The sequence below is a fragment of the Megalops cyprinoides genome, chromosome 12 (assembly GCF_013368585.1).
Source record: "Megalops cyprinoides isolate fMegCyp1 chromosome 12, fMegCyp1.pri, whole genome shotgun sequence".
NCBI lineage: Eukaryota > Metazoa > Chordata > Actinopteri > Elopiformes > Megalopidae > Megalops > Megalops cyprinoides.
Window position 1 is genome coordinate 1708159 of NC_050594.1, and position 25685 is coordinate 1733843.

Here is a 25685-nt window from a genome sequence, read left to right on the forward strand (position 1 = left end):
ATTAAGACTCCTGCACACTGCACTTGCGAAGCACCACTGTTCATTAAAGCAAAATGCTAACGTTTCCATACGATCAGAGAATACACAGTGCTGTTTGAATGGAGGCAGAGGATGAGGTCTTGAAGACGATCGTCAAATAACGAAACCTTGCTGATCTGCCAAAGGGGAAAAAAAACCCTAGACCTCCAAGACAACAGGGGCCAGGATGATAAAAGTTGTTCTATAGTGGAGGATTCTTTTATTAAGGCTTGGCATCAAGAGTTCTACAATGGACAGTAGATATACCTGATTGATATAAATTAACAGACGGTCTACATTACAGTAAACCATACAGGACAGCCACATGCCGTAGCTCCCGACAGTCAGTCAACCGCTGCCTGTAAACAGCTATGACAGCGCATAAACCATGCGCCTATTTGCCAGCCGCCGTTCTGAAGCAACCCATCGAGCGCATCGATGCTTGGCCAGTTGCTATTATGTCTCGCAAGAATTTCCCGATTCTACTGGAAGCAATTTGCCCCCCTGGACCCTCCCTGTCCCCCACCCCCGTTTGTGTTTTCTAAGTCTCGGATTCGTACGCTGTGTTCTGAGGAATATTTCAATGGGAGACTTAAGAGCTGAGCTGGGGAGTTAGATGCGATCAGACGCTGGACAGACCGTGGCGGACTCTGTACTCTGTGGAAACGTCGGTCAGAGCGCATCAGTACGTGATCAAGAAAGTGAAAATCCGTAAAAAACATTAAGATAATTTTGGAAATATCTGCTGATGAAGAACAGCAAGGAAAAGACATTTGGTAGAGAAGAAGTAAGTGAGCTATGAATTATTCGAAAAACAGGCAAACTATTACGCGGTATGACTTCTTATTGCCTGTTATTTCCCTTCTTCGCGTTAAACTGCAACTGGCTGCTTTCGGTGAAAGTTCCACTGATCCAGATTAGCTAGAAATCAACAAGCGACAGTAACTGCGTTTGTATAGAAGACGTTTTCCAGGTAGGCTACAGTCATTACAGTTGTCGTGTTGTCTGAGATGCTCGTGGGTGTAAAATAGTAGTTGGTTATTTGATATGGGTTTTTAAAATCTTCCTTGCGAAATAAATACAGAAAGGAAGCTTATATACAGCATCCTTACTGATGTCAACCATGCGTAATAACTTAGTGTATGTAGCTGCATGTAGCGGAGACAAATTATAACGTTATAGAAGTATGCAAGTAAGTAAGTAAGAGACTGACAATGGCGTTAAAAACTAAGCATTTTAAATGACATACTTTGCAAACAATATTTATTCACGTTGAATGAAATCTTTGTATAGGCTAAGTGTGCCGTTTAATACTTAAATGTATAGCCAATTGACAGATATTCCCATTTTCGTTATTTTTTCTTGAACTACCGTGCACGCGTAACATTAAAAGTCGAGCAGTGGGGTGCTTCGGTTGTACTCCAAATCTGGTGTTATGCAATTTAAGGTAAAGAAATGCACGGATTTCTGTCAATAAATTAAACAGTGCGATTCGCACGCGTGTGTGTGCGTCGCATAAAAAGCTATTTAGCTTCTGTTTTCCTCCCTTAAAATGTTGAATATTTATGGTCGCTTTTTTAACAGAATACATGTTTGAGCTGTAACGAAGTAGAGTGAGATGCAGTATCTAAGTAAATCGACGGATTTAGTAGATTTATGTCAATGCATCTAGATAATATATTTCTTAAGTTATTGGCATCGCCCCTGCAAACCGGCAGGCAATTCTCAAACTAGGTATGAAGAGAACAAATACATAGTTTAAACACAGTTCAAGGGTATGACTATTCAGCGCGATGATTACAGGGTGCGTGAACAGTATGTCAAAACAATTAATATTGAAAAGAGACGTCCCCCATATTGTATAAGTTACAACCCCAGAGCCACAGTAGAAACTCATATGCAGGAGACGCATTGCAGGACAGGTCTGCACCGAGTGCTTGATTTAATCTCCTCCGGTCAGAGAGGCGCCGCTTTGTAGAGCAGTTGATACAACACGAATGTTTTGCACCTCTTGTTAACTCAATGGCCGAAACATAGTTTACACATGACCCAGATATTTCATACTGTCGTTACAATTATGGTAGAGATAGCATGGAATTCCGGAGGAGGGATGGTTGTCACGTGTTCAACTTACACGTTACATTTTGGGCTCTAAATATTATGCAAATTTCTACTCTTCATATATGTACTGTATATGTAAATGGTCAGGTGCGTGTTCAGTATGTTGTGAGTGAGTGAGTGAGTGAGAGTGTGTGTGTGTGTGTGTGTGTGTGTGTGTGTGTGTGTGTGTGTGTGTGTGTGTGTTCACACCAGTAAAGGCCATTGTTAGTAACAGTTTCAGTACATTGAATGTTAACCTGCTCTGACCAGACTTTTAAATCTATTCCACTCTCTCAAGCACAGGTCACTGCTTTTATTTTTACAGCAGCTGTCAGTTGCCACTGAGTACAAGAGTTATGGCAAGGTGACCATTTAAACAAAAATAACCTAGTGGATGTCAGAAAGGAGCATTTGGCTGGTAGAGTTTCAGCGTTATAAACAGCCAACAACTGCGTTGTAAACAGCCCTGTTCTTGGTATTCCATTTTATGGCGTCAGAATGTGTGCTGAAGTTCACCCAATTTTACAATAATGTGCTGTTTTGGCATTAAAACAGCCAGGGTCTCCGTAACGGTGTGCCAGTTTGAAATGGAAAGTATGTCTTAAATAAAAAGCTTTGGGTGTTTGCCACTTTGCATGTCTTTGATGAGGCCCCAAACAGTGATTGAATATCCATGGTAGGTACAGTTGTTCCATCAAATCAGAAATAATATCTCTCTGAAACTGATTTGGCAAATCCAATGGAATAATGGATACCCCGTACTTCCAACAGACCATGTTTCTCATTAATGCAAATATATGAAACTACTGTCACATCAAGTTCAATGACCTTGTTTACTGCTTTCTGAAAATCTCATGCAACCAGTCACTGAGGCACAGCTCTGACCACAACCACAGCTCTGAGTGAAAGTGCAGCTCAACCTGTTTTTGGTGTAATTTTTTCCATTTAAATCACTCTTAAAATCACTACAGTGGTTCATGATTTCCTACACTACAGTACCCATAAATACATTTAAATTAACCGTAAATTTTTCTTTCAGTGGAAAGGTACGAAGTGAGAGAGGCAGAACAGTGCGATTTGTTCAGATATAATGTCAGTTCCTATTTTTCCCAAATAAAATCATGTAGCTTATTGGCCGTTTCCTCAGCACATGGCCCTTGGTTATGGACTCTCTCTTGATGCAATGTGCTTTTTTATTCATTTACTTCTCAAGAGCTTAATTGCAGCTGTTGGTACCGATGTATTAAAAAGCAAGTAGGGGATGTTTACATGGACATACAAGCCCTAGGATTAGAATTGAAAATCTACCACATTGAAACATTTTTCCTGCCAATTGAGCCATCTCAGATCCCCGATCCTACACTGATGTACAGTTAGCTAAGCCTGCAGGTTCAGTGCGGTTTGTCCGTTTGGGGTCTCCTCCACGCTGGAGGTGCTCATGCTCTTTTCCCCCCCCAGTGGCTGCTCCTGATCTCCTGGATCCCAAATCAGCCACACAGAACTCCAAGCCCCGCCTCTCCTTCTCCACCAAGCCAATCGTCTTAAACTCTGGGGACGACTGTGATGCCATTGCCACGGTGATGAAGTGGAAGACGGTGTTGGCCATCTTTCTGCTGGTAGTGCTCTACCTGATAATCGGGGCCACAGTGTTCAAGGCCCTGGAGCAGCCCCACGAGAGCTCCCAGAAGCACACCATCCTGGCCGAGAAGCTGGACTTCCTGTCCCGCCACTCCTGCGTCAACGCCTCCGAGCTGGAGGACCTCGTCAAGGTAATGAGCGAATGAACACGTCATCACTGACACGTGTGTCCTCTTTCGTGGGCACTCGTTGCCCAGCCAGTGTCTGCCTACAAGACTTGAGTGGTAGAGACTAATTATGAGTAATGAGGTAATTGATTTTCCATTATATTAACCTCAAGTAACCTTTCCTGGCTCTGAACAGTATCAGTGTGGAACCAAAGGTAGTTATAGGCATGGCTTCTTCTGCACTTTATCTTCAAGCATGACAGACAGGATAATAAACCAATTACATCACTACAAATGGCTATGACCAGTACAGAAGTAACAGCAGGAGGGAGAAGTCTTTACTGAGAAGCATTGAGAAGAACCAGTCTTGTCTAATTTAAGAATGCATTCTACTTCCTAAACTTGCATGTCCCATAGTTGCATACTCTGCTTTATTGCATAGAATGCAGCCGGTCCCATTTGATTTCATTTCCTCCTACACTTCACTTATATGCATAATCTGGATAGATGCACAAGGTCTTAGTTGTTCTGTGCACATGCAGTTATCCGGAGTTACATACAGTAAATGAGTTGAATTTCTGGGCTCTCACTGGGTGGGGCCGTGATGCAGATGGTAGTTCCACAGGTCATGTAAACAGACAGAGCGCTTGTGGGTGCACGCGATGTTGCATTTATTTATGTACAGCTCTGCTCGGTGCACCTGAAAGGACCCTTGTGATGAAGCTGCCTTCTCTCCTGCCTGCAAAAGTAAAGCCCATTTTCCCACTGGGAGTGTAATTAAAATCTCCTCTGACTGTAGAAAACTCAGCCAGCACTTCCAGTTGCCAAAAACCCTTAATACACACAGAGAGTCAGCGTGCTTTGTGGATTTGTGTATAATTCCATATTTCATTTAACCGTCAGTCGCAGTGAATACCAAATGAGGGCACAGTAATCTTGTATAAAGCAGGTTTATGTCTTGCAAACATATTGAGGCCTCACTTATTGCAGTAGCTCATGAAAGGCTACTTTTTAAATTACAGTGGTATTCAGCTGATAAAGCAGCCGGCCTTGCTTACCACTGCTGTATAATACAGTCCTGGCTTTACTGTGCTCTATCCTGCATAATCAATTCATAGTCAACACCAGAGTCATAAACAGAGACACAGATCTGATGTGCTGAAACAAAGAAAACAACGATTACATGAGACTGATATCATGTTGACTGCACCACACATTGGTCTGTCAAAGTGTGGAGATGTAATGAGACTCTTAGATATTTTAACATACACTACCTGATGTATCATCAGCTGTGGGAAGAATCTTTATGCGTATCCACAGTTATTAAAGGGTTAAAGTTATTAAGGTTATTAATGGTTATTAAATGACACACTGGATAAACAGCGGTGTGCCATTTCTTTAATTTCAGACACACATTAGCAATCCAAATCACAGTGGGGACTATGCCATGGTCATCCACACATGTGGTGGCGCCACCCGTAGGCCAGGAGTTAAATTACCATGTCGAAGGCCATTAGCTGACCTCCATAAATAGGATCCTCCTTGACTTGGGATGAGTATCAAACCCTGGCTCCAGCTCTTTATGGGAGGACAGCCTGAGCGAGCCCTGAGGAATAACCACGATGCAGATATGGCTTTTCTGTGTGTTGTTGATAATGTCTTTAGAAACAGCAGCAGATTTAACCATTACACGGAAACAGCAGGTCGTCACAGTGAGGGAACTGCAGTTGGACCCTTGAGTAAGGTAATTTACCTGAACTGCTTCAGGAAAGTCCATTTGGGTGTGAAAATGAGTGCACTGTGTAAATATGTAAGCTTTGTTGATTGTGTTGGATATAGGTGTCTGCTCAGACAGTAATCTATGTTGCATAGTAGAGTATGCTTACTGAAACTGCCCTCTCACTGGTACACCCCTGTACTGTTACAGTTATAGTTCTTACTGTATGCATCTCATCTGTGTTTGTACCTTTAAGGTTGGTTTGAACCTGTGATTCTGTTTACTACGACCATAGTCTTTGAAATGCATGAAACAGTGAATAGATATGTTTTACTGTAAGAATCTGTTTTAATTTGTTGAACATGATTGGGAATGTGACATGGAGTCATTTATGGAGGTTATATACATCAGGTTCATGCGCTTTGAATGCAGTGTTTTGTTTTCTGGGATTTAATTTCGGCCCATAATGTAACATGAGTTACTGTGAACAGTATGGATTTTCACACCCGTGAAAGTTTCAAAAGTACAAGATTTAAAACACTATTTTGACAGAATGTTGAAGTGAAAGAATTTTACAGCAGTATGGCACCCAGACTCTTTTTACTACCTTTTAAATTGTCCAGAAAAGGTCTCCAAGTATTGGCTGTTGTTGAAGGGCAGCCAATTTTTTGAGTATTGTACTGAATTCCATTCCTTTCTCAATGTAGTTTAGTGGAAGAAAGCAAGCAATTGAGGTGATTTCCAGGCAAACTTGGTCAAACATGCAAGTCAAAAAGTCAGTTCAAAGCACAAATGACCCCTGATAGAGGCATATACAGGGAACATGCAAACTAACAGATTTAGTCATTTATCTCTGCAGTGTTAAATTATGTGTGTAAATGGTCATGGATGAATAGTATATCACAAGAGTGATGGATCTATTCAAAGTTCTATACCAACAGGTCAGTTTATTTAGAATCAACTTTGCCAGACTGGATTTATTTGACTACATTTGCCAGCAACCAGTTCAACTGCTTTTGAATCCATCAAATTGCAATGAGCTGATGGCATACCTCGGATTTTGGCATCTGTTGTAGAATAGACAACATCACAAATCCTCTTCAGACTGTCGTGAAGGTCAGAAAAATGAGTACAAATCAGTCACTTGGTGGAGTGCCCCTTTAAACAGGAGTACCCAGGTCTGGCCTGGAGATGTTAGAGTCCAGCAGGTTTTAAAACTCTCTTTAAGTGATTAGCAACGTCAGAACTTGCAGTAGTGTTTGGCATAATCAAGGCTGTAATGAGCTGAACGGAGAGCTTAAGTGTTTGTGTGGAAGGAATTCCCCTGGACTGGAGCCACTCTGGAGTTTTTAAACCCCAGGCCCTTAAGGTAAGGCAGAGTTTGCATTAAGCACCACGGAGAGCTCCCAGACATACTGCATTACCGAGACTGCTTCCCACATTGGACTGATTCTCTCATTTATATAACAGTGTTTGTTTCTTTTTTAATTTTAAGAGCATTTTAACAGAGCACCATAAATTGAACACCACCATGGGGGGGGGGGGGCATTGGCCATTGGCAGCCTGTCTTGAGTTCAGAGAGTGCAGTTTCATTATGCTGTTGAGACTAGGTTTGCTTTCAAGGAGACAGGAAAAGCTCAGACTTCCTCCATACCACTACAGATGAATTCACTTGTGGTAGTAATTGCAGTCCATTACACAGTGGATGCTGTGATGTGAATGTGAGGGATGTTGTGAGTGCTGACACCAGTGTTAGGCAAACGTTTAATGGATATATTACATGGTTTAATATAATGATGAATGTTTATATTTAATGAGCTCTGATAGGCTAGTCATGTCCCATCAATCAGTGACCTCCTCTTGCTGATTACTACTTTGCTACATCTCAGGTCCTGCTTATTCTTCAATACGGAGGTGAAATCCTGAGACGTAGTTTCACCTGAGAAGCAGGTGATCTGAAAACAGGTCTGCCTTCAGCTGAACACAGTGCAGGCTTCAGGGTTTTTTCAGTGTCCACACACCAAGTGCAACATATCTATTAATCATGGCCGTAGCATGCAAGGTATTCAGGAGATTTTGTCACGGCTGGCATCCCTCTGGTCTTTAGTGCCGGGGATATTGTATGTGTCACAGCGTCATGCGTGGAGCTGGATGAGATACAGGGTGATGAATGCTCTCCATTTCCACAGCCCAGTGAACCGCTGCGTAATTATTGCACATTCTGAAGGACATTGGTAACGGATTCAGAGGAGGGTTACAGTGGTGACCGGGGTCGCGGGACTGACAGATTCAGGGTATCACTGCTGCGCTGCGCAGTACAGTAGCCCTTTACGTGACGGGGGATTCTGCTGCTCAAACCCAATTAAGCTGGCCCCTGTGTTCCTGTAAGACACAGAAGCTGACGTGGTCTCTGACACCATGCCAACCAAAGATACTTCTTGGTGGGTGTGTGTTTCGACTGGCTGCCATGGTGACAGGGGCGTCTGCGGGGACTCAGGCATCACAGACGGTGTCAGATCAGACACACAGCACAGTCTGCGGCCCGCTTCCAGCACAGCCACCTGCTGACCTATGCAGGCCTCCTAATCGACCGTCAAACTCTTACAGAAATGGCCCCGTTTCCATCTGCCGCGTTTCTCCTCTCTACTCCAGCTACAATACCATCATTTTCATTCATATCACATTCTGCAGTCCCTTAGTTATAATGTCCTCCAGCTCTCTGTCTGGGGAGAAGCTGAAGGCCATTTTCATTAGAGCGGTCAGAGCTGTTCCCATATGGCATAAATGCCACATACTCACTCGTGTAATGTAATGGCATGGAGGGGGGGGGGTATGTAATGGCATAGGGGGTTGGGGGGGGGGGGGGTATGTAATTTTCTATGTGCACAATCTGCACTTTGTGCCCCTCCGGAAATGAAAGGCCTTCCATGGGTCAGCAGTGCATGACTTTCAGTTAGACTGCCTCTACCTGTGCTCCTGTGAGGGGCTGTGGATCGCATTTTAAGCGCTGTGTGTCAGATGTCTCCTGCCTCCCAGGTGAATCCACCTTAGCCTCCTGAGCCCTGGGAGTTACTCTACTCACTGAAGTTTGTCTGATGGAAACACCCCAGTAAAACTCTAAATGTTCTCCTGTTGACTGACATCTTCACAGTGAGAGGGACTATGCTCCGGCCATTCAAACAGAAACAAAAGAAAGTGGTCAAATTATAGACTCAAGCAGTTTGTGCGCGCAAATTCACACACATGACCATTTGCAGTGCAGTAGACGTGAATTTCAATTGAGGGGTTTAGGGGCACTGGTCTTTGGCTTGGAGTCTTATGAATGTGTTGAACCTGGGTGCATAGTCTGAGCTTGTTGACCCCCTTGTTTGGGCATCTTAACAGAAATAGATATAGGAGGAGGATGTGGAGTGGGAGGAGGGGTGCCATGAACAGCTGACAGGAAGAGGAAATGATGAGCAGGATTCTTATACTTGTGGATGGGATAGGTTTGTTAATGCCATTTATTTGTAATTGTAACATCTGAACATTACATCTCTAAAGCAATAGAAAACAATGTGAAATTAACTTTATACCATTATCCAAGGTTGACTGAATACTCTCTCATCATAAAATGCTATTTAAACCTCCAGCAGCTATTCATCTTCTGTCTGACCTGACTGTAACCCCTGTGCAGAGGGACCTGGAAGCAACAGGGATGAATGTCATCTTCATTCTCTTAAGTCTCTTTAAATCAGTTACATACACCTCCCTCCAGTCATCATCCGTATTGATTTTTATGCTTAACTCCTGAGTCATTATTACCTTAGTTTTTAGACATTAGGGAGGATCAGATTGCAGGAGGCAGAGGAGCCCAGCAGGGGATGAGCTGGCAGAGCTGATACCATCTAATATAAGCTGAGAATTGGCCTCGTCTCCCAGTAGATAACCATGTGACCTCTGAGGGCAGACAGGAGCGGTGACCATGCAGTGCCATTCTCACTGTAGTTAAAACTCAGTCGTGTTTCATTGTGGAGCAGGAGGGCACAGCAGAAGCACCACACACATGTACTAATCAGACCTGTGAGAGCCAGCTGTCACCACGGGCTCATGCTCATCACTGTGAGCTCACTGCAGGAATGCTTGCCTTAGCAAAATCCCAACGCGGTTTCTGCACATAATGCTGGGTCAAACAGATTTTCTGCACTCCAAATCCTGTAAAACATGTTTGGGTATAGGGCATGTCTCCCTCTCTCACGTAGGTAAAGTATCCACACCATGTTCCTGACCCTAATAACTGCACCTTTTTATGTATTTGACCCAGATTTGTTGCAGAACAGAAGTCAGCTGTGTGGTTGGTGGTATTTTTGTTGTATTTTGGTGTTGGGCACTGAATAACCAGCCATCTGTGCTCAAACCCACAGCAGGTGGTGTCAGCGGTAAAGGCGGGGGTCAACCCTTCCGGAAACTTCAACCAAACCAGCCTGTGGGACCTGAGCAGCTCCTTCTTCTTTGCTGGAACCGTCATCACCACTATAGGTAAGAGATGCTCCCAACACCCCAGTGTGTATGAGCGTTCCTGGTGAGGGACCCTGGTTTTATGCGCAGTGGGCTAACTGCATGTCTTGTCTGGATGCTGTGTCACAAAGTTACAGGGGTCACCTGTTTGATTCCTTTTTCAGAGTGTAGGTGATAATGGAACAGAGTGAGTGATGCAGAATGACATTCTTGGTTTTTTATGTCTCTATAAAATCTCTGACAAAACAAAATTTTGCTTTCTTTTGAAACAAAGTTGAAGTTATGAATAATACAGGACAGTAATGGGCTATTTGGGCTTATTGCCCATTTGATTCGAGTAATCCACTGCTGATGTGATGTTATACCCGCTCTAACATGCTACAAATCTAACCAGCCAGTTGGGACCTCAGCCATTACATTCAAACCCCCGGTCCATTCTACCATGGAGTTATTGCTATATAGAACCACTGCTGTTTTAATGTGTGAAGTAAAACAATCTGAATTTCACAAGCACAAATCCTAAAACAAGCAAAACTATGAAGGGACCAGTTTAGAACTCAATTACAATGTAACTCGGGGGACAGAAAAATCAGTCACTTCTCAGAGAAACACTGTTGATAAACACCAAGTGTTGAACACACAGCCGCTGGGTCTGTCACCTTACTGCCAGTGTGAGCTCTGCGCCTCCTGACAGTCCAGACTGACATGAAAGCGAGTCCTCAGAGGATGGGACGGGTGCACCAGACGGCCACTCCTCCTGTGTGTGTCCATTCTTTAATGCACCCTCAGCGACCTGCCTGACCCCAGGACCCTGAGAGCGGGGGCCGACCCACTCGGGCGTTAGGGCTCTCAGTCCACCCAGCTGCGCTGGGCACAGCGTGGAAGTAATGAACGCCACATTGGCATGGTTCCCTGGCACGGCCGGCGCTCCCATTCCGCAGATCAAAGGCAAGTCCGCCCCTGGAATCCGGCCAATCAGATCGCCTCAGGTTGTGCGCCAGTTTGATTTTCCGCACATTGGGTTTGTCGTCTCCAGCTGCTCGGATTACGTTTCTGTGGGGATGGTGCACGTCCACAACTTCTCTTCAGAAAGAAAGACTCTTTAGGTGACTCCATAAAAAAGTCCACTGAAAGGGAACTTTCAGCCAGGCATACCTCAAAGCCTTCCTTCAGTCTAAGCTGACAGGCAGGTGAAAGATGCCTCGGGATATTGGAGGTGCAGAGGTTTCTGCAGAGCCTCTGCCACTGGTAGGTAGATGTGAGGCATAAACTTGTAAAGAGCTTTGAGTACTCAAACGAGTAGAAAAGCACTATATAAATGGCCAGTCCATTTACCAACTTCACACAAATTACCAAGGGAGGAAACATGTGGCACGGACATTTCAATTGCTAAAACACAGAGCCAACATCATCTGAAGCTTCACAACACTGATAAGTATTGTTTCAACATTAACAAAATTTGAACATGGGTTGGAAGAATTCATGAGTCCCCAACTTAATTTAGATCAGCAATATAGATAAGGCTTTATAGTCCACGATCTGTTGCCAACATTGGCCAATTCATAATACATTGCTGCACATAAAGTATAATTTGTCTTTAGAACTACTTACAGCATTTTCATGATAACAGGCATTAGCTGAAGCATTAATTCTGCTGATTCCTTCATCCGTCTTCACCGAAAAGAGGTCTTTTACATGTTTAATGTCTTCTTTCAGATAGAAGAGTATTCACAGCCATTCATCCACAAAGCACAGAGGTGCATTTGTCATTCCCTATGCACAAACCACAGCTATTAGTCTGGCATTGTTGTGAGATTTATTGTGCATGCCTGTGTGACACGGCTTATTAGTCTCACAGCAGTGCTGTTTGGTGCCGTTTCTCATACTGCAGCTGCGCTCCGGAAGGTCAGATCCGTGATCCTTTGTTTAATCGCTCTACACCATTTATCACTCACTACCTGTTACATCAGGTGCCAGCCCAGTGAGGCTGCTGCGGCTGCAGGATGGGGGAGATGGCTGTGCACCGCCCTGCGTTTCTCTGGCAGTACTCAGAGCTCACAGACGCTGAGGCAGTACTCAGAGCTCACAGACGCTGAGGCAGTACTCAGAGCTCACAGACGCTGAGGCAGTGCTCTGAGCTCACAGACGCTGAGTGACGCTCCTCTGTGCTGCGGCCGAGGCTTCTGCACATGAGCCCAACACTCAGGTGCAGTGTCCCCCCAGGCTGGAGCAGCGATCAGACTGCCTACAAGCCTGTGGTCTCACTCAGTGACCCCCTGCTTGGCATCTCAGCAGAACTGAAACAGCAGCTCTGGTTCCGCAGTAATGTTACTGAGACACTTCAGAGAGCCGTATGCGTCTCTGGGGGGGCAGGGATTTTCTGTGAACCTTCATGGCCTTTGTGACCTCATAGTTGTAAACAAGTAAGCAGGGTGTTGCATTATGGGATTCTGTGGGTGAAAGACATCGCTATCGTATTAGTATCATTACCCGTGGTCATGAAGCTGATGTGTAGTTGATGACCACACTAGATAACGCTAATTCTAACTAGCATTAATTTGTCTTGCTTCCTCATTGGGGCGAATTGCCGTGGTGCTTTAGTCTCGTCCAAAGCCTGAGCTGAAGCTACCAGGCAGGACCCAAGGCCAGGAATGAACAGCCCAGCTGTGACCAGGCCACCCATGTGACCAGTGGTACATCAGCACACTGTTATCCATGTGAAAGAAATGGACATTTTACCTAAGAACTCAAACTCGCAGTGGGACTCAGGTCTTTGAGCTGCAGCCATACTGTCCCTGTGGGGTCTGTCCTCTGTGCAGGGAGAATCGCCTCAGTGAAAGCGCTGTGCGCTGTGGGTGTTAACGCGCCGTGGGTGTTAACGCGCTGTGGGTGTTAACGCGCTGTGCGCTGTGGGTGTTAACGCGCTGTTTGCTGTGCGCTGTGCGCCGTGCGCCGTGCGCTGTGCGCCGTGCACTGTGCGCTGTGGGTGTTAACGCGCTGTGCGCTGTGGGTGTTAACGCGCTGTGCGCTGTGGATGTTAATGCGCTGTGGGTTCCCCCATGCAGAATGCACCCAGAGAAGCAGCACAGCAGTCACAGGCGGGTGACTCATCAGCAGTAAGTCATGTCATTCAGTGATCATAGCGAATTACATACACAATCTGCCTGTTTCCACGAACAGGCTCTGTTATATGGCTTCAGTACTATTTTTAGCAGCATCACAATTTCAGCACATTCATTACAGTCAGTGTGACTGAGTCACCGCGGCTGCATTGATTCCTTTTCTCGTAGGTGTCAGGCTCTGTATGCGCTCTCTCTGAATCCCATTCATCATCTTCACTCATGTACAGTATTTACTACGCTCTTCCGAAGAGTAACAGGAGGTCACCATCTCTCCACGCTGTGTTCACGCTTATCCACACAGAGTGGGAAACTGTAACAGGGCGAACTCCACACTGACCAGCCGTGAATCTCATTCACACTGCTGAGTAATGAATCTCGGTGCATTCACACTGCTGTGTAATGAATCTCGGTGCATTCACACTGCAGTGTAATGAATCTCAGTGGATTCACACTGCAGTGTAATGAATCTCAGTGGATTCACACTGCAGTGTAATGAATCTCAGTGGATTCACACTGCAGACTAATGGCCAAATGAGAAGCAGAGAACAGCAGCCCTGGTCCGGCGTGGCAGGCAGAGATGTGGAGAGGACAGCAATCACTCTGCTCCGTCTCTCTCGCCCCTGCAGGAGGGCATAACGAGGTTAGGATTTCGGTGATCGTCAGGGTCTGGCTGAGCAATGAAGAGGGATGCCACTTAGGGACTACAGTGTGATTCGCACAGGAAACAACAATGAACCAGAACACTGCGTTATGTAATATGAATAATTTGCTGAGGAAGAGCCCTGGTATTGATGCTGTAGCACGTGGGTTATAAACTCATATCTCCCATGGGTCTAATTCAGATATGTACTGAGTGTTCTTTTGCAGGCAGTCTGTATCATAAAAAATATGATTACAAGGTGGATCCATCAAAAAAAAATTGAATGTGTTATTTATTGACACAAAGTGACACAAAGATACTTAATACAGATACAATAATCCATCTTTTTCTGGTCAATAAAAAAACTATTTGAAGTAGCAGCCTGTTTTGCAGAATAATTCATACAACATTATGAGTGTATGGCAGTTTGTATGGAAGGAACATTCATACTGAGAGCAAACATTGTTTCTGCAGGAGTAAGCACCGGCTGTCTGTTCCGAAATAATCATTACATAAAACATGGATCTGAGTGCTAGGGCACGCTTGTGCAAATGTTACAGGATGTTATTCACAGGATATAAAGGGAAATAGGAATGTTCCTGTTGGGTATTTGCTTTTTAATATAATAAATGTGCTTTCTAATTTTGAATTTTATGACTTTCCGTGCTCCTCTCACAGGGATTCAATGACGTGTTAGTGTATGTAGAAGCAGTGCTTAATTGCGCTTGTACAGACAGTGTAAAGTTGGGGGTTTATTGAATGGAGGCACATTTTGAGTGTTATTTCCCAGTGCCTCAGCTGCTCGCTAGCTGCTTTAACACACAATAGAGGCAGATAATCAGGCACAGTACAGAAACGACTTCCTGGCCAAGGCTTAATTTGAATTTAATTTGCTTAAATACATAACCTTTTCATTAATAAGTATGAATAACTGCATCACTGCTGGAGGATCTTTGGTGACCCATGTGTTCATAATTTTGACCCAGAGGCCAACAAGCACGTGGGATATCCATGGTAGTCATGGAAGCTGATGGGAATAGCTGAGAAGGCTAACGCATGAAATATACTTTCATTATGTCCCCAATTGGGTATCATCTGAGGAGCCGGTATTACAGGAGAGGTTTTAAGAGTGCAGATGAAGTTCCCCTAATGTTGCATTACCTGAGCTGATTGTGGCTATTTTACGTAGGCTGTGTTCTGATTATATTAATAAGCACTGGACTATGATACACTCACTACATGCATTGCAGTTATCAGAAATTTCTCCATCTAGCTCTCTGGTATATAAGAGATATCCACTGTGTACATGCAGTTAATGTAGTTATTCACTGAAAGCACATGGAGTTTGGCACCATTCAGCCATGTGAGACTATGTTCTGTCAAAGGGGAGTACACAGTCTCCATGGTACAGTACACCTTGTGACAAGCCTCAAGGGACACGACTTTCACCTGCTTTGGGTGACAGCCTTCAGCTTAGTTTGAACCTGGGCTCATCTCTGAGATGGACTAGACTGAGGGTTTTTCCAGCTGCCACAATGCTGACAGCAGACCTTATCCCTGCATTATTTAGCAGTCATAATTAATGCATTACATTTTTTTTAAGTTTTAATGCTTCCTCTACATTTGCCAAGCTGTCCTGAGCCACACTTGTTTTCTTAGCCAGTGTGATGTAACCACATCCAGCAATGTGTCACAGAGTAGCCTTTCCTTTGAAGGAGACTGCTCTCTTTGCATTCTGGGCCTTTTGCTCAGTCTCACACCAGGGAACAGCTCTCCTCCCCCAGCCTTGAAATGTTCGGGAGCTGAATCCCAGGGCTGAACGGGTCTGACGGACAGCGGCTTCAGAGGGCTTTTAGCAGGTTGTCTGTCATCATTACTTTATTGATTTATTTCCTTGACAGGACTTACGGACTTCCTGTGCAGCGTTTCAGCCATTAGGGCCATGCGCTGCCCTCTTGTTATTTACAGAGGAAGCTGAATGAAGCGTTACTCAGCATCAGGGCGCAGATGCCAGAGGATGGCAGGCGCTCCAATACAGATGTTCCTGGCATCACCCACCAGCCCCACCTCCCCTGCCTCTCCCCAGCAGTGCATCAGTCACTGATCTGAGCTGTAAGCTCCACCGTGGGGGAGCAGCCTCCTCTCTCCTGACGGTGAACACTGGCGGTGATGGAGGGTCTGTCGATCAAACACGTGTCTCACTGTCGAAACGCTCTCCTCTCGCCCCAGGTTTCGGGAACATCTCCCCGCACACCGAGGGAGGCCGAACCTTCTGCATCATCTACGCCTTGCTGGGGATCCCCCTCTTCGGGTTCTTGCTGGCCGGAGTCGGGGACCAGCTGGGGACCATTTTTGGGAAGGGGATCGCCAAAGTAGAGAAGATGTTTGTGGTGAGTATGAGCGTGCACCAGTGTCTGTCAAGTGACATAAGAAAGGGGTACAATGGCAGGAAGAGCACAGCTACAATATGGCATACTCCTCATTATGAGGCAGTTTGGTGCAGTGGTCAGAGTGCTCAACCTGGACATCACAGGGATAAGTCCAACATGAACACTCCTGTTGGACCACAGAGCAGTGGGCTTTTTCTTAGCTGTGTGGGGACAGCTGCAGCTGGAAGAATGAACAACACACAAGCTTTACAGACTGTCCATTTGCAAAGCACATGAATAATGTAGCAGCACATAACTGTCTGCTGTCCTGCCGAGAGATCTGAGGCTGCATCTGAATGTCTGAGCTGAGCTTCCGCGTAAGCTCCCAGATGCCTCCCTGCATGTGGAAGAGCAGTATTTGCAATCATAAGACATGGTTTGCATTTTATACAATGTGCTAGAAACACGGTAGATCTTTTGCGTGCCAGTGAGCCCTTTCAGCTGACAGCAGTCTCCAGTGCAGGCTGTGTTTCTTTAATAGCAACCACAACTGCGCTGTACTCTCCCAGACACTGAGCAGGTCTATTCAACCCCTCATCTCCTTCCCCTGTAAATGATCTATATTTGACCAATTTTACCACAGCAACCACAGACCTGCACTCAGCAATAAAGTGCATTCAGTACCGGCGCTGAATCAGGCTGTTTTGTTTCTTGATTAATTCAGTAAGTAACAAGCCAAACACTACTGCATTTGCATATAATGGCCAATGGGCACTGAACTTTACATTTATAATGCTCCTGAATCTATCCTTCATAATTTGCAAATGCATCAATCTTAGGATGAATCACCCTCATACTTTAATCTGTGTGCTTTGTGTACAATAATTTTAATCATATCAAAGAGATCACGCATTGGCATTTAAATTAAAACCAATTTTTTGTCATTATTGTTAAAACCATTTCATGTGCCTGTCTCGTAGGTAGGAGGTTCCCACCGCGTGTGTGTGCTCCTTGTGTAAATTGGCATGCTTTGTGAATCATGCAGAACAGTCCAGGTTTACTGGCTGCCACCGCTTACTATTTGCTTTGTTGTGTGAGAGCTTCCTTGTTAGATTATAAGACTGATCACAACAGCAGTTCTACCAATTCAGAACAGCACAGCAGCTCAGTTCATGAACAGAGTCGTCACTTTCAATCTAAATTTCACTCCGGTTATTTTGGTACTTGGAGAGAATATAAAGCTTCAACAGCCGCTGCATGCATGAAAGAGCACTTGTTACTTTAATCTAAGTGACTGGAAGGCAACCGGTTGTTAGAGGTAATTGCATCTCCATCTCAAGTCGTAAATGTACTCAAATTGCAATGAGGTAATTCCAGAGCAGTTAATTTATGGTCTATTATTATTATTATGATAGAGTGACCCAGGTGAGATGATTGCACAGAGTGATTTCAGGAGGGATCTTTGTACACACTCTGATAGTCTAATGCAACCCTTTTTCTAATACACACGAAAGCAGAAAAAAGGTGATTGCCATGGATTATCTTTTGAACGAGAGTATAATTAAACCCCCGGTTTCCATTTTTTCCTGCATCATAAATCATATGCAGTTGTAATAACCGTGCATTTTGCTTGTCACATGGGCTGTTGACTCAGAGGCGTGTTGCACATGCCTGATCGATGTGAAATATGGCACGCTGCTTGCACTCTGGCTTCAGTGCGTTTGCTGGCCAATCATCTAAAGATACAGCAACAGCCAGTAAAGGAAGCATTTGCTTGCTGGATGGCCAAATGTAAGAGCACTCTGGGTAATGACATTAATGTGTCCTCCTTAAATTATTCAATTTCAGCAGCTGGTGCCCAAAAATAATAAGGGAGAATGTAATTTTGGTTTGTTCTTTTCAAGGAAAGCAGACTGACTATAGTATTGCTATAATGTTTACAAATTTGACCTTTGAGTAATAAAATGTCAGTACTGATTTTCAGTGCTAAAATGTTCAATACTCAATGTCTGTACTGGTCCCACCAGTGATGGAATGAGCTTCCCACAGGGGTCAGGAAAGTAGAATCACTGGCTGTCTTCCCACGCAGATGGAAGACCCACCTCTTCAGACTGCATCTTGGTTCCACCTCATTAACCATCTGCAACTCATATTACTGTTATTGCTTACTGTTTATTTTACGTGTAGTATTGCAATCTGTGATCTGTGACTGATGTATAGTAATGTGTGTTCTTGGCTTCCCTTAATTTCCGCAACCTGACTAGACAGCCTAGAAACTAACTTGCGGTAGGGCTTGAATAGTGTTATGCTCACACTCCCTGGTCTGGGAGTGTTGTTAGCCTGGTCTGACACTGCTGCTCATTTAGCTTGAATGGATGAACTTATGTTCTCTTGTGTTGGGAGTCACTCTGGATGACAGTGCCTGCTAAATGAATGTAATGTAACGTAAAACATGGTTATGGTAGTTTTGTGAGAGAATACAGCACAGGGAAATAGTTTAGCTGGATGTACTGGGCATTCATGAAGTCAACTCTGTGAGGGCATGTGATTGCTATGTGCAATTAAAACCATCATACCATAGATAACATTGACTACTAGAAGACTTCTTAGGACAAAGCAGGCAAAACATGACATTTGATGTCATTTGACCTGTTTCTTTCTCACCTCACCTTACATTCCCTGAAGTAAAAAAAGGTTATGATCTCTTTTCATGTTGTCCACTGATAATTTCAGGCATTCTGGTAGTGTTCACCAATGGCTGGGAGAGAAATTTCAGTGTAAAGTATGTAGAGGCCAACATCATCTTACTGCAGTGAATCTTTAGAGGATAATGGAGAATCCTTATGGCCCCAGAGATGATGTGATTGGGGGACATGCTCTAACAAGGTTCTTATTCTCTTTTTTTTTCCAGAAATGGAATATAAGCCAAACCAAAATCCGAGTGACATCCACTGTGCTGTTCATCCTCTTTGGATGTCTGCTGTTTGTAGCCATCCCTGCGGTCATCTTCAAACACATAGAGGGCTGGAGCGCTCTGGACTCCATCTACTTTGTTGTAATCACTTTAACAACAATCGGATTTGGTGACTTTGTCGCAGGTAAGAATTATTTCTGTTCATCACTGTTGCTTAAGATTTGAATGAGTCCTGACTTTGGTTTATTTTACTCTTGAACTAACATTATCCTGAGGATAACAGAAGGCAAACTAGTTGAAGTGTATGTCATTTACAGGTAGGTTGACAAAAAAATACAATAATGTTGTAGACTGAAAATGTTTTTATAATGCAGGAAACATTAAGGATTAATTAACTGCTGGAAAAGCAGGGCTGATTTGGCATCCTGTGAGCAGTATCGGTGTTAAAAACACAGATGCTGCGCTGGGCAGCATGGCCTGTGTAGCTGGCCGGGCCGTCACGAATCCACCCTGCGGTCGGAGCACGCAGACCCTGAAGGAGGGCCTCTGATTGGCTCCACAGGGGCTCCCTCATTTCACGCTGCCGTGCTCGTCACCTGCACCCAAACGTGCTCCGGGCCGCACGTGCGAGCCGGCCAGCAGATTGTGCCGGAGCATAAATCCTAGCACACAGCGCGTTCGTGGCATCCTTTATGGGACGAATGACCCTTAACGGGCATTTTAGCTCAGATCGCTGTTCTGCCCTTTTTCCCCACTCTGGTGAACCATGTGGAATAACTACCCATGCTCTGTCCAATCAAACTGAAGCACGTTGCTGTCATAAAATATTTTAGCAGACACTGTTTTTTTAAATTTGCTTAAACACCCTGATGGTGGCTGTTGAAATAAACAAAAAGTGTTACACAAACAAATCTAGCCCTTGTCCAAAGATGTAACTCCAGTTACGGACAAGCGCATTGCAGTTAGATTGAATGTGGTCTGTTGCCTGTTATCACAGGATGACAGGGTGTGACCATGTGATAACTCTGGCTCTAAGATGGACTGATTGGCACAAACCTTTGCCTCCCTGTTTCACAGGTGGGTCAGAGATCGAGTACCAGGACTATTACAAGCCTGTGGTGTGGTTCTGGATCCTGGTCGGACTGGCCTACTTCGCCGCAGTGCTCAGCATGATAGGAGACTGGCTGAGGGTCATATCCAAGAAAACTAAAGAGGAGGTACGTCCATATTCACCCAGGCCTCACAGCATGTTTGCAATACGCTGTACACCAGCTGAATGTGCAGCACCGAGGCTCTGACGGAGCTCAGCCGTGTCAGGCGTGAGGTTTATAACGCCTTATTCCACACACACACCGTGGAATGCAGAAGTTGTTCCGTAGGTGTTCCCTGTGCTCTCTGCAGGGGGGGGGGGGGGGGGGCACCCGCAACCTTTAATTAAATCCGAGGATTTTATTGTATGTGGCAGTCCTTATTTATTTACTGTGGCCTTATCTTATCAGATGTGAATGAAGTGTGAGGTTTCCATGCCTGTGTCCGGGCTGAAAGAGCACTGTGTTTGCTGTTCCATTCTCCCCCTGGATCAATAAAGCTGCCAACGCCAGCGGTCACTGTGCCATTGCTTATCTCCTTTACTGCTCCCCGCATCGATTGCTGGCAGCCCTGAGGAATAGATTGCTCCATTCAGAGCAGACTAACTCATCTGCCATTTAACATAGTCATTTTTATCCTTGGTGCTTTTACTAAAATGGCACAGTTTCAAGCGCCTCTGTAATTAAACTCATGGATTCACAGAGCTTTCGAAAGTGATACGTGACATGCATGATACGCTAGGAACGGCAGGGCTGGTGAGAGTCTCCTCCGAGGAAGGGGTTTTGGTCTCAAAGCATTCTGCGAGAATCATTTAAGTAACTCAGCAGCTCCTCTTTGCTCATTTTCATAATGGATGTGGGTGCAAACACAGGTGAGGGGCTGTTGTGCGGAGACCACAGCACACGAGTTTCACGGTCCAGCACACAGGGAGCAGTGGCATTAAAGGCACTAATGGTGTATGGAGGGGAGCGTGAGTGTGAGCAGCTTCCCTCAGCAGTGTGTGTGTGTGTGTGTGTGTGTGTGTGTGTGTGTGTGTGTGTGTGTGTGTGCGCGCGCATGTGCATGTGCGTGTGTCAGGCTCTGAGTTTTAAAGCACATGGTGTAAAAGTGCTGGCAGTAAGAGCACTCTGAGTAAAAGCGCTTGGGGTAAAAGCACTTGGAGGAGGCTGTGCAGAGCGCATTGCTGCTGGGGGTTAAAGGGGACCCCCGTGTTAAATTTCCACACACTTCAGCAGCCCCCAGGTGGCCCGGTCACGCTCGGCAGGATCGCGGCACGGGGGCGTGTGCCCCCACTGCACTCTCTCCCTCTCATTCCACCAGGTGTTTCAGTTTCCACCTCACCTTACATTCCCTCAGGCAAATCTCAGTACATCAGTATGCTTGGGCTAATGAAGACTGGCTTCTCATAGGACAGACCCTTTAGCCTGGTACTTGAAATAGTGGTAGGGGAACAGTCTGACTGATTGAGTTGGTTTGTTGCTTTGCATGACCTTGTTTTCCTTTTAATATATTAATATCAGAAGCATGCAAATGAATACAGTTTTTCAACAGGTAGTAGATTTCCCAATACCTACAATATACATTTAATGCATCTTCACACAATGGCTGTTGAATCACTAGATTTTGGTGTGGTTTCCATTTCCAGCAAGTGGCCCACATGTGGTTATTTGTTTTCATGGTCGCTACTCGACATCTACAGCAATTGACGCTCTCTGCTGTAATGGGAATCTTCTGAGTCCTCCGATTCTTACCACCTCATTTCTCCTGTGAAATCAACCGTTGACTCCACATGCAGAATGATTTGTATGTGGTGTGTGTGTGTGTGTGTGTGTGTGAGTGTGAGAGAGAGAGACCCATTTCCAAGTAATGCTGGTCACAGTCATAATCTGTTTGGATTATTGGGTTGGGTTTGGAGCAAGAAAAAAAAAAAATGCAGGAACGGCTTTAGTAAGAGCACATTCCACAGTTAAACAGCCCTTCCTGACCCATGGAGCTTCTGCACCTCTTATATAATCAGGATGTATTACCTCAGATCTGAGTAGGGACTTTTTGGCAACAATGGCCATGAAAATAAGGCAGTAATGGAACTGTGGAGAGTCAGTGGGAAATGGCGGTGTCACCCCATCACCTCTGAATGTGATACTGACACCGACTATCTCAGATGTGGGGTGGGTTTGTCTAAAACATTAAGAAGTAAAAAGAAGGTGATGGTATAAAAGCAGATATCAGAGGATATTCCCTCTGGGGAAAAAAGCAGAGATCTTTCGCACTTTATTCACGGCAGCCACCTGTGCGCTCACAGACACACAGCACCTGAAGCGGAGCACAATTAAGCACGGCGCTGAGCAGCTAGACGTGACTGCCTGCGTGCTAACGTGCCTTCTGCTGACAGCCCGTTTGCCGTCTCATTTCCTAATGACGGTTACAGGCGATGATGCAGATCTTACTGCTGCAGACCAGGATGATATTACACTGCAGAAACTCAGATGGCCCTCCTGATCACTCCTTACACTGCAAACAGTTTGACTGACTCTCTGATATTCCTAGTGGTCATCTATAATGCACATGTCCTCCGGGTGTGCTAAATGTTACAAGGGAAGCACATAGGTCCTTTCTAACCTAAGATGATGCACTTTTTTAAACTACAGTTAGAACTTTCAACAGCAGTCATTGACTCAGCTCGAAAAATGTGGAATCAGGTTAAATTCAAAGGCAAAGAACACTGTATTCATGAACTCTGACAGATTGATGCCCTTGTTTAAGGGGACTAGTGATGCCAATAAGAGGGACAAGTCTACAACCTTACATGGAAATGAAGGCCATCATTCACAGGTTTCATATTTTCAGTCTGCTCTGTGTTCAGTAGAAGAGTGCACTCTTTTCCCAAAGAATTTAGACGAGGATTCAGAAGCATTATTAAAGTCTGCAAGTACTGCTCTGTGGTATAGTGGTCAATTGCAGATTAGTTTTATTCTTCTGTGTTTGTTTCACATACAGTCCAGAGCCAGCCAGAGCCAGTCAGAGGTCAGAGGTTCCAGTGTGACCATAATCAATTCTGAAATGCTATTCTGCTTGTGGGTCCCATATTTAAATGCATTCCCCTTTTCATCATGGAGACACCATCCCTGTAGAGCAGACACAGAGTCTTTAGGCTGAATGTGACACTGACAGCAGGTCTTACTGAGGCACAGACTGAGCAGCACCAGGTTAGTGCCCACTCACTCAGTTCCATGACTCTCCCACCCTCTCCCTCTCCCTCTCCCTCTCCCACCCTCTCACCTACCCTCCCTCCCCCTCTCCCACCCTCTCACCTACCCTCCCTCCCCCTCTCCCTCTCCCTCTCTCCTACTCTCCCTCTCCCTCTCCCACCCTCTCACCTACCCTCCCTCCCCCTCCCCCTCTCCCTCTCCCTCTCTCCTACTCTCCCTCTCCCTCTCCCACCCTCTCACCTACCCTCCCTCCCCCTCTCCCTCTCCCTCTCACCTACCCTCCCTCCCCCTCTCCCACCCTCTCACCTACCCTCCCTCCCCCTCTCCCTCTCCCTCTCACCTACCCTCCCTCCCCCTCTCCCACCTACCCTCCCTCCCTCCCTCCCTCTCTCCCTCCCTCCCTCCCTCTCTCCCTCCCGAAGGTGGGGGAGTTCCGGGCGCACGCAGCCGAGTGGACAGCCAACGTCTCGGCCGAGTTCAAGGAGACGCGGAGGCGGCTGAGTGTGGAGATTTATGACAAGTTCCAGCGGGCAGCCTCCATCAAGCGCAAGCTGTCGTCCGAGCTGGGCCTCAGCTCCAACCCAGAGATGACCCCCGGCAAGAGGACCCTGTCTGTCAACTTCACCGATGAGCGAGAGCGAGAGAGGGAGAGGGATGCCTTCCCCCCTCTCACCAAAAACGGCAGCCTCTACCTGAACGGCCTCAGCCCAGACTGCACCGACTGCGGAGAGATCGCCATCATCGAGCACCTCAAGTGATATACACACACACACACACACACACACACACACACACACACACACACACACACACACACCCTGCTCTGCTTCAGAACAGGAGCCAACCACCATGCCAACAGCAGCGCTATGGCAAACAGACAGCTGGACAGCCACCCTAAACATCACTTCACACTACAGGTCCTGAGACTCAACATGGAGTGGCTGACATATATCCAGTCTTGAAAAAAAAAAGTTTAATGTTATGAATTGTGTAACTTTTTTATACGGCTTAACTTTTTGAAAAAACTAAAAGGTCACTTTATGCCTTGTACCAGCCAATGAATCTGTAGCTCAAAGGGGGACACCCAGGCTCTGTCTGGGTAAACACAAGTTCAGCTTTCTAAGGAATTAAACCAGTGCCTTAAACAGCTTTTTCCAAGCTAATGCATGCCTGAATGAATGTGGAAAAGATCACAGTTCTGTTTCTTCCTTTTAAAACGATTTTCTGGACAATCTTCCACTTGAATGTGTGATTAGAGGAACTGAACTCTTCATGCATGAACATGCAGGACCTAAGATTTGGATCTCTGGAGTGTCTAACAAAGAGGACAAGATAAACAGCAGAAATGGATGGGGCCACTACTCCTCCAACAACATGGCCGCTTGAGAGAGACTGTTGCATGGGAGTATTTTGTTCTGAAATTAGTGCACGTCATTTCTCCCGAAGTCCTAGGCTGTATTAAAAATGATTCACTCTGGACCCCAGGGTTGATCCAGGAAATCCAGTAACAGAAGGAAGCCATTTTTATCAGCATTGATGTACAGGTGATGTAGATACTTTCAACACCAAGTTGCCATTTGATCTTTCTTCATTCCAGTGTCCTCTACAAACTCCTGGCTCTTGTTACACAGCCTGAGTGTCTCGACCATCAGACCTAATGCCCCCCCCCCCTCCCCCCTTTTAACAAAAACAAAAACTTCATAGTTTTTTGTGCCTATTGATTTATAAGCCTTTGCTTTTTACCTCACTATATCGGAAAGCGATATTTACACACAGATGAGCAGATCGTTGTGAACTCTCCGCAGGGAGAGGAACGGCAGGGGCTGCAGCTGCTGGCTGGTTTTGCAGGCCTTGGAATGCGTGGCGACGGTGGCGGGAGTCTGGCTGTGTCTCTTTAAAAGCAGCACGTGCTGAATCTGATGTTAGCAACACTGATGAACTCAGCCCTTTCTTTCTACAGCAATGTATCATCAGCATTTCATCATTTCTAATGACAATGTATTCCTCCCTTGCACACCTGTTGTGTTAATATCAGTTATCTCACAGCAGATTTTTAAAATTTCTTCCACATAATATCTAGATTAATGTAGTAATGGCCAGGTGTCAGGCAGAAAGGCGTGGAGGTCCACAGCATTTGTCTACAGCAGAATGTACAGGAGGACAGACTTTGAATGTTACTTGAAAACTATTTTCATACAGTAGGATAAAAATAGATAAATATATCTAACACACAGCAGTAATTCTGTACCAGGCAAAATACTGTTA

At 45.3% G+C, this 25685-nt stretch overlaps 1 protein-coding gene across 1 annotated transcript; it reads left to right on the top strand.

Annotated features, from left to right (window-relative positions):
- The first annotated feature begins 656 nt into the window (after window positions 1-656).
- Window positions 657-24552, top strand: kcnk2a (potassium channel, subfamily K, member 2a). Its single transcript, XM_036542509.1, has 7 exons — window positions 657-805; window positions 3577-3887; window positions 9984-10098; window positions 16069-16229; window positions 19120-19306; window positions 20200-20339; window positions 23843-24552. Coding segments are annotated over exons 1-7 (1251 nt in total). The 5' UTR covers window positions 657-804; the 3' UTR covers window positions 24179-24552.
- The last annotated feature ends 1133 nt before the right edge of the window (window positions 24553-25685 follow it).